Below are 10000 nucleotides of genomic sequence, written 5' to 3'. Positions count from 1 at the left end.
AATCTGTGTGACTTCCTGTGGGTGTTATCATCCCCTATCATCATCATCATCATCATCAACAACATCATATTTTTCCTCCAGTGTCAAAAGTAATTCAGAAATAGCCCATCTGTAAATCTAAGGCTTGTCTGCAAAAAGCTAAATTTGGAAACTTAAAAGCAGTCGTTTCCCAGAAACTGGGTCGAGCTCAACAGGTGTGTGTGTGTGTGTGTGTGTGTGTGTGTGTGTGTGTGTGTTGCAGGAGATTATTTTGTGTAACATAGCAAAATGACAAAATATAAGTCACAGCATATGTTCTTTAAAAAAGGTGCAGTGTGTAAAATAAAGCAGCATTTTGTGTTTTAGGTGAATATCCTTCACCTCTACGCTTCCCTTTCAACGCTGCTCCTCATATAATGAAAAACAACAAATCATGTTGTTTTACACAAATCGAGTATAATTATATTGTGTATATAATTGTGTATACAGTGGACTTTTAAAATCAACAACATTATAACCATTCCGTGTTTTGAAAGCAAACGTTCAGAAATTATTTCCAGCTTTCTTTTACCTAAGAATGAATAAATAACACATGCATCAAATTAAGTTCAAATGCTTCATTTGACTATTAAAAATATTAGCTGTTACAGAAAAGGCAGTAAGAAAAAACCTTACACAGTTTTACCTTTGTCACAATTTCTATTGTGAATTGGAAAAACAAAAAGCAAAGTGGTTTCACATTTTAAAATAAACACAGACTGTTTTTAAAAGTGAGCTAATTTGCCAGTATGTAAACAAATAAATGAATTACTCAAAGCAGCTGATTCTCAAGTATAACTTTTTGCACTATTCTTTTATCTGCACTCATTACTGTATATTTGTATAGTTTGCTTAAAATTTCCTCTTTTTTTGCCTAATTTCTTACTTTTTTTATGACATATATTTTTGTCAACCACCATTATCCAAATAATGATGTTATCACTGAGATAATAAGTGGAGATTAGACAAACTGGAGGGACATAAGAAAGGGAAAAACTGTGAGAAAAAGAAACGTATCAACTGCATTTACTTAAGTTGCAACCAGGAAGTGATATTTGCATCGACACACATTCATATACACACACACACCTGTGTAAAAATGCAGTCAGACAGACGATAAAAGCAGCCCCCCCACCTCACTTGACCCTCCCTCACTCAGTAATCTGCTCCACACCACCTACACAATCCTTTTTACCATCATCACAAAAGGTCAATGCTTTTGAGGCTGAGACCTGAAAGCTTCATGAGCTGCTGTCAAGTGTGTGACAAGTGAAACTGCGAAAAAAAAAAAAAAGTCTAATCGAGCATTCAGCAGGAGAACCGAGGAGCCGTGAAGAACCGAGGAGCCGTGAAGAACCGAGGAGCTTCATATGAAACAAAGGTGAAATACAATCTTAGTGATCATGAACACTGAAGCATCATCTGAATGATAATAAGGACCTGGGCCATTTTGATATATGTCACAATATAAATGTTCAAATCCAATGAGTGAGTGTATTTCTGCCACACATACATAAAAACTTGGGGTGCTCAGTATTAAGTTATAACAGGAAACTATCAAGTTATTTCACGAAACTAGCTCGCTATTTCGCGATTGTTTTCTCGTTATAATGAGAAACTATCACGTTATCTCGAGATAAGATGTTTTCTCATTATATGAGAAACTATTACGTTATTTCGAGAAACTATTACGCTATAACGAGAAACTATCACGTTATTTCGAGAAAAGATTGTTTTCTCATTATAACGAGAAGCTAGCACATTATTTCGAGAAACTATCACGTTATTTCGAGAACCTATTAAGTTATAATGACAAACTATCACATTATTTCGAGATAAGATTGTTTTCTCATTATAATGAGAAGCTAGCACGTTATTTCGAGATAAGATCTTTTCTCGTTATAGCGTCGACATCTCATCTTGAAATAACATGTATCCTGTGAAGTCCCGTGAGACAAACTATGTTGTGTTATGAAATCAAGCTTAGAGGCTTATTAATATGGCTTAATAATAATACATCAATATTTCTAAACTCATATGTGGATATAAAGCTGCACACTGGTGTCGTTTCTCTGGACTTCTCACATAAATACACTCTAAAGTAAAATATCTACAGTTTATAATGTGTATTACCTGATCTTAAAATATATACACTAGTAATATGTTTTATCAAATTGACTTTTTTTTCTGCTATAACACAAATAATGAGGCTTAAAAATGAAAGAAGCTTTTGTAATGTAATCTTGTGGACTCTATGTATAATTTTATCAATACATGTAATGTATAATATTTTGCATATTTTACAAATGTATGTGATATAATAATGATGATCAACAGCCTGTAAAACCATAAAAGGTCATCACAGATGCCTCATCACAATTATTGATGGAACAATATATGATATTATCATGTATTGGGATTAAAAGCACTTTAATTCGTTTTTCCAAAAGACACCAAAATGCGATATTATTGAAATATTATTTAAGTCACAATACGGTATCACAATATTGCAATCAAAAGCGGGCTCTCTCCGTATCCAACGCAGCCTGGATCATTTCTCGACACGCTGCTTTATCCCCACATCAAAGTAATGATCTTTATGACGAGGACCAAGTTTCGATTTCCAGCATTTAATAGTAGTAGTAAATCTGGATAGTTGGACAGTATATAACAATATCAATATAATACTGATAAATTGCTGAGCCTTAATTATATTACAGTGAATAATCTAAGAAGTAGCTTAATTAAAATAAAAAAAGGCTAGAGTTTAACACTGTGTCAGTGCACCGCTCTGCAGATCAGCTTCATTAGCTGCAGATATTTGCCGACTAAGCTGCGCACATTCAAAACAATAGTAGCGTGTGATCCAAGCCCCCATCACTTCCAGGGAGGGACTGTGAGGTAAGAGGGATTACGGCCCCGGGATTCCTGACAGCAGGCCAGAGTTAAACGCATTATGACACCAAATAAACATGGTGTAAGGTCAGTGTACAGAGAATAGTGAAAATAATATTTTATGGTAAAAAATGCACCAAAAACCTTGCCAAATCAAAGACTCGCACTCGTGATTTCAGCCTGGATTTCTGTTCACAGACGAGTGCACGGGACGCACCGTATGGTGAAATAGTGACAGTAAATCAGCTTGTGCGCATGAGGCGCGCTCGTGCAATAAGCGGTGAATAAGGAAAGCATTCTGAGAATGTTTTCACACCCACACAGAGCAAATCAAAGTGCAGTATGAAGAGAGAGGAGGAAAAAAAAAAAAGAAGAAGAAGAAGCGTTAATGAGTTTTTTTAGTGTGGGTGGGTTTGCTAATCAGAGATGCAGTGTGTGAGCGCACAGAGGCAGCCTAATGTGTTTCTCACTCAGGATTATTGTGTACAAGTCTGGACACGAGGAATACATTAAGAGTTCACATGCATCGTGTCTTTCTTTCTTTACTTTTTTATTTTTTTCTATTGCAGCTGCAATAATAAAGCAGACACTGTGGAAAACGGCACTGCAGGTGTTTGACTTGATGTAGCAGATGAAGGTAATTAAGTTTAGGTAGAGCACAGCTTCCCCCAAAAAAATGACATTTATCGTGACTTAAATCATAAATTTGATCTGGTAACCGAATCATTTCCAAGAGACGTTTGGTAAATTCATGTTCATGTCATTTAACCCTTTTATGACCATCAAGATAATCAGGCCAACCTGGATTTATTTTGATTTTATGGCTGTAGAACTGTCAAAAAAAAACCTCCAGTGAGTGAGTTCTTCAGTAAGGAAGCGTATTGCTGCCACACACAACAAAACATGGGGTGCTCAGTATTACGCTACAACCGGAAACTATCACGTTATTTCGAGAAAGTATTACGTTATAACGAGAAACTATCACGTTGTTTCGAGATAAGATTGTTTTCTCATTATAACGAGAAACTAGCTTGTCATTTCGAGAAACTATCACGTTATTTCGAGAAATTATTACGTTATAATGAGAAACTATCACATTATTTCGAAATAAGATTGTTTTCTCATTATAACAATAAACTATCACATAATTTCAAGAAACTATCACTTTATTTCAAGAAACTATTTAGTTATTTCGAGATAAGATTGTTTTCTCATTATAACGAGAAACTAGCCAGTCATTGCGAGAAACTATCACGTTATTTAGAGAAACTATCATGTTATTTCGAGATAAGATTGTTTTCTCATTATAACGAGAAACTATCACGTTATTTCAAGAAACTATCAAGTTATAACAAGAAACTATCACGTTTTTCTCGTTATAGCGTCCAAACATCTCATCTCGAAACAACGGACGGTCGTTCTGCAGAAGTACTGAGGTTCTACCGTAATGACAAGTAAAGGGACGCAAAGCTCTATTTCTCTGTTTTCCCAGTAAACATCCATCCATCTTCAACTGCTTCATCCTCCACATGAGGGTTGACAGATCGCCAGTGCATATGTTTTTGAATTTTCGAGACATCACAAACAGTCTAGGAGTTACGGTAATGTTGGCGACGACATGGTAACACAAGGGTTAAAGCATATACACATAAATCTTAACTAATAGGTTGGGGAAAATTCTGCAAATTTGTTTGGGGAACCAAAAAAAGCAAATTCCCGCAACCCAGTCTTTGGGAATCACTGGTCTGGACTACAACAGAAAAGCCTTCAGTCGCCTGTTGCTGAGAACAAGCCGTCATGCGTTGACCAGCGTGGTGTATAAATAAACCGTAAGTGCTGCCAGGCCGATGAGGCGCGGCCACACAGCGAGCGCCGAGGTGAGGTACGAGCCTTAAGAACAGATTAGGCAAAGCCTCAATTAGCAGCGGCTTCCAGATTCATGGGGCTGTTTACCTAAAGGCCGTGACACAGTTATGGAAAGGTTCAGACTCCATGAAAACATGATGACACACATACAGACGAACGAGGGATGCGCTGCAACAATCGTCTTTAAGAATAGGAAGTATACGAGAAGGGTGATCCGTGTATGATACTCAGAATTTTTCAAGTTTTCTATCGTATCAGCAGTTTATCCATGGGACCCATAAAATGCTATTTTTGGAAGTCCCAAATGAAAAATTTAAATTTCATAAAAACACCACCCTTGCATTTTTTTCCCCCCACAAACACAGCATCGTTTCAAGAAATGACTACATGCACAAAAAAAAAACAGAAAACAACGTCTTACACTGTAGTATATATATATGCCAGACCTGAATGTGGTGCTGTAAAATTGCCATTGAAATAACCCAAAAACTAGCTTGTGCAATGTGTACACACTCTAAATACTTCTTTGTTTTCTTGTTATCAGAATAAAGGGCACAAAGGCTGGATATTAATGCTAGCGGGCCAGTTTTGGCACCGTGCTAAATGCTAGGAACAGATGACGATTTGGTGATATATTGCCGTTCTTCTATGAGGGAAACTTGGTGGAGAAAGCGACAATAAGAGATGCTACATCCACATTCAATACATCGACTTTACGCACTTTGTTGTGAATAAATAGAGAAATCCTGTACTTTTAACTTTTCGCAGACGACTATATGATTGTTGTAACGTGATATTATACGATATTAACGTGATGTACCCCTAGAGGGTGCAACATGCAACTTGACCAACAGGTCGCTAAATCCTACGCAGCGTGCCTTTATTTACCCTTGCTGGACAATAATAGCCGCTCTCGATAACCATAAAACACTGAACTCTCTCCACCCTCCTCAAAAAGGAAAACATCCACACCACCACTGTCTGCCAGTATCCCCTGTTTGCCTGTACAATCACAGCTGGACCAGTCTGTTCAAACAGAGATAGAAATGAATCTCTGGCTGCCAATAAACAGCATCACTCAATCCAAACACACTCCAGTGTGGACTGCAAGAAAACAAAGGTGCAAAGTGAAGTTAGCCATTCAGGTACTTTATTTCCCCCTCCCCAACACATAATAATAATAAAAAGTTGTTATGAATGATAAGCTGCCACAACCCCGACACTGGCTTCTTCTTATTATTGTTATTATTAGCCACTGTCTGGCCTCATTAGCATTAATGTTTGATGAACTCCTCAAAACCACTGCTGCATTGCATCAACACCCTCGCCGTCTGGCATGACAACAAACGACTCAAGGAAACAAAGACACGACTATCTGCCGTCCTGCTCGACCAGGATAATGTTTTGGACAGTGATACGAGCGAGCGTCTAGAATATGTTCACTATTGTTTCAAAATGCACACAATAGGGGCAGGATTGAATTACAAAGACGCGGCTGGGGAGAGATGAATGGATGCGACTGTGGCCGGATGAATCGTAAAGTCCACTTCAGATTGCTCTTATTATCAGCGAATGCATTAAGCCTCGCAAGCCAAATAGCCAGGCCCTGGGTTTTTACATCACCATCTCTGCTCATGAATTGAGTGATGTGGTAGCACTGGCATATATTCACCAATAATCTGGCTGAATTCATATTAAAAATGAAAAAACTGCCATGGACAGGCCAGGTTTTGATATCGTACCGTCAAAAGTGGTGTCGGCATTTCATTCGATCACAATTTAAGACACTTTTTGCTGGTAAAATAGTGGCTCTTCCATAGTTCTATGGCAACACTCAGCAGTGAAAGAGCTTAACTGTTGACTTTCAAAAGCAGAGCAGCATTAGTCTTAGCTCGTCTACCTGCTAAGCCCTCTCACTAACATCACTGCTGCTACATGGCTGCAAACACCAAAGTTCATCCACTCAAGGTTCCATCTTTGTTTGAATAAAATCTTTTGAATGAACGGTTCGGGATCCGGACCTAAAGCGGCGCCGTTGTCTTCATTTTTTCCCAGTTTTCTTCCTTGTCACGTCCTTATTCTCCCTCCACCCTGTGGCTTGTCCATGTTGGGAACATCACTGGGGAGATTCTTTCCACAATTAACTCACCCTCTCCCCACTGGCTCACACTTCAGCATTCCTGTGCCCTGGCAGGACACTCTCCCAGATGCCCTTGCAGACAGACATGGATGTGGGCCGCGTTGGCATCAAGTAATGGTGGAGCTGGTGGAGGTGGGGTCGGGGCTCTCTCTAGCGGCCTCAGACTTGGCCCCGCCTGTCCCGTCTTGTCTCAACAGACACAACAAATGGAGGCTCGCGTGTGTGCGTTGAGCTACGACCTCAGCGTGAAGGAATCCATCTTGTCCGGCTCTTCTGGTAACCCGAGGAGACCTTATTATATTCCTGTGAGCGGCGAGCAACTGCCTCGCAATTCAGATTTCATCCGACCTAAATGTCAAGGAGACCGAGCACCGATATAGGACGTCTTCTCGCCTTTTGTGGCGACACGTTACATATCACAGCGGCGGACAAGGACGGGGAGGCTTCTGTGAAATTCGGTCAGCAAAAAGTCCCAGCTGCAAGTAACCGAGCATCCACTGGTGTGGATGAGAGGGAGGTTCCTCTGGAACTTGACTAGGGATGGGGGTGATACAGTTGGACGATGTCCACTGGACTGGCGATGCAAGGTTTGTACATAAAAATATTGCGATGGACTTGCGTACATACCTACAAAAGTCTACCCTGGTGGTCAGGCATACATTTGTTAGACGGTGCAGAGCCAGGTGAGCGGTAGGAAAGTGTCTAATCATGCGCTGCTCTTGTATCTTCAGTACTTAGCTGAAGGCAAGTGGACTTGCTTGAGTTAAAACACAACTATGCAGGATTTTTACCCAACATTTAACATTTTCAGAGTCATTGTGATGGTTAATTGGGGCTGTTTACACTCGCCCTACTGACTGTTAGCAGAAAATCAGCCTTGCAAGGTCAGGACCGCCAACCCGGAATCCTCAGAATCAGGAGATCACGCTAAAGCCCAATTTATACTTCTGCGTAAAGTGCTCTGCGTAGCTACGCAGAGTCCTCTGCGTCGACGCAGAACCTGTCGAAGAGCCTCTGCGTCGTCTCCGGGTGCACGGAATATTTTTTAAGTGTCCGTCACTCCGTCAAGGGACTACGGAGACGGCAAGAGCTGCGATTGGTCCTCAGGACAGGCCGAGCTAAGCTGCTCTGTGCCGGCTCTCAGTGCGCTCCGGGCGTCCTGACAGAGGTGGAGCTGATCCCCGCCGATAACGCCGCTGCCGAACTATAAATACGTCATATCTTAACACACACAGCACATGTTTAGACTCTAAATGTCCAATTTCTCGCCTCAAATTATCTTAAAACTGCGTTCCGTGACACAGAAAAGTGAGAAACGGCCACTTTTTCAACAACAGCAGTCTTTCTCTCTCTTTCTTTCTCGGACGCCATTGCTCACTGTAGCCAGAAGCACAACAACCTTGCGCAGCGACCCCTACTGATCGGGCGGGAAATTGCAGCGAGTGTCCGTCACCACGACGCAGAAGTATAAATGCTCGAGGCGTCTCCGTGGTGACGCAGACGGATAACGCATACGCAGTCGGAGAAGTATAATGTGGCCTTAAGTATTGGGTCTCACAAGAAAGCGATAACGGATAACAGATAACAGATAGCAATTAGCATATGAACTTAAGCAGGGCTCTCAAACTCAAATGACCTGGCGGCTAATGCGCATCTATTGTGGTCAAGAGGGGGCCGGCCTATAGAACAAAAAGTGGGGGAAAAAAACATTGGATCATGATATCACAGGTATACTTAATAATACTATCTATGATGCAAAATTAGTGTTAATATCAAAAAACAGCATTTATTTTCAATTACATAAATAATAGTGTGGACAACTGTAACTAAAATTTGTACCAGGAGCCGTTTCGGTCACTGCCATACGTGGCTCGGGCCCTAAAAAGTGTGTTTATATATGTAATTGAATGTTGAATGACATAAAAATGAGATAATTATGACCAAATGTCTTATTATTACTGTTATAAAAACATTATGAAGAAACATATATTATATTCTATCGCCTCGCTGGCAGCTGTGCCTCAGCTACACACTATAACATGATATTAAGTGGTGGGCCTCATGTAATCGATTGGGGGGCCGCATGTGGCCCCTGGACCGCCAGTTTGAAACGCCTGAACTAAAGCATTCAAAGACGTTTTGGGCGTTCCGTGTTGGATAAAGACATTTACTGAAACGACGACACGTTTCGGGAATTGATAAAAGACAAAAGATAATTTACTTCACACGTTAGCATGTGGATAGGGCACGATCACTAGTGGCCCCGCCCACTCACAGTACAGTTACGCCCCTGTCATTGATTTGAACTGTGGTTGGAGTCACCGTTTTAAACGCGACAGTTCGCAGTTGTACGTATTTATCACATGTCCCCACCTTTAATTCATATTATTTAATTACGTTTATCTCATATAGCAGTGCTTATATATGGATGAGGACAATGTCCTGGAGAGGAAATACCGACTGGAAACGCTACAGGTGGCGTTTCCCCCCCCACACACACACACAGCCGGAGCACTCACGTGTGAAAATTGCACTGATATAAATGATATATAAATAAAATAACACTCACCTTTTACCAGACGCTCTGTTGTTGACTGTTTCTCCTGTTTCTCCTGCTTGTCTTTGTCCTTCCCGGACATCTTCGCGTCCACCGGAGGCTATAAAAGCTTACGAGGTTCACAAATCTTGGACAGTTGTGTCTTGCCAGCTAGCCCGAGGACAAGCTAGCGCCTCCGTCTTGTGTCTGTTGTTGTTGTTGTTGTTGTTGTTGTTGCTTTACAGAAGCACCTGGCTTATTCCAACACACAAACACACACACACGCACGCTGACTAAGTGGCTCGAGCTTTTGTTGTGGTTTTAAAGGGGCTAATTAACTCGCTAGCTTGTAACATTCATGCTAGCGAGTAAATAAAACAAAGTTGTATTCTTGACTCTGCTGTTTAAAAAAATAAATAAATAAATGAATGAATAAAAAGTTTGCCGAGTTATTACACCTTGCTAAGTGCGGCCAAAATACCTGCACGTAGAGGGAGAGGCTGTTGTGTGCAGCTAATCCGATTTAGTTGCTCTTTTTCGGGCTA

The 10000-nt window shown here is 40.6% G+C and overlaps 1 protein-coding gene across 2 annotated transcripts in view; it reads right to left on the bottom strand.

Moving 5' to 3' along the window:
• ppp3cca (protein phosphatase 3, catalytic subunit, gamma isozyme, a) overlaps positions 1-10000 on the bottom strand; it is a 40094-nt gene that overhangs the window by 29865 nt on the left and 229 nt on the right. Inside the window, exons 1-2 of one of the 2 annotated variants that reach the window (XM_083910932.1) lie at positions 9937-10000; positions 9489-9710 (exon numbers count right to left, since the gene is read on the bottom strand). The exon at positions 9937-10000 is cut by the window's right edge and continues 229 nt beyond it. In XM_083910932.1, coding sequence (XP_083767058.1) covers positions 9489-9558 — 70 coding nt within the window. In that variant the 5' untranslated portion in view covers positions 9559-9710; positions 9937-10000. Of the gene's footprint in view, positions 1-6800; positions 6865-9488; positions 9711-9936 lie in introns of those variants that run through there. The other variant, XM_083910933.1, reaches the window with a different exon arrangement.

The sequence above is a fragment of the Microchirus variegatus genome (assembly GCF_963457635.1).
Source record: "Microchirus variegatus genome assembly, contig: SCAFFOLD_69, whole genome shotgun sequence".
NCBI classification, from domain to species: Eukaryota; Metazoa; Chordata; class Actinopteri; order Pleuronectiformes; family Soleidae; genus Microchirus; species Microchirus variegatus.
The sequence above is the reverse complement of the archived record's forward strand: the minus strand, read 5'-3'. Positions and strand labels throughout refer to the sequence as shown.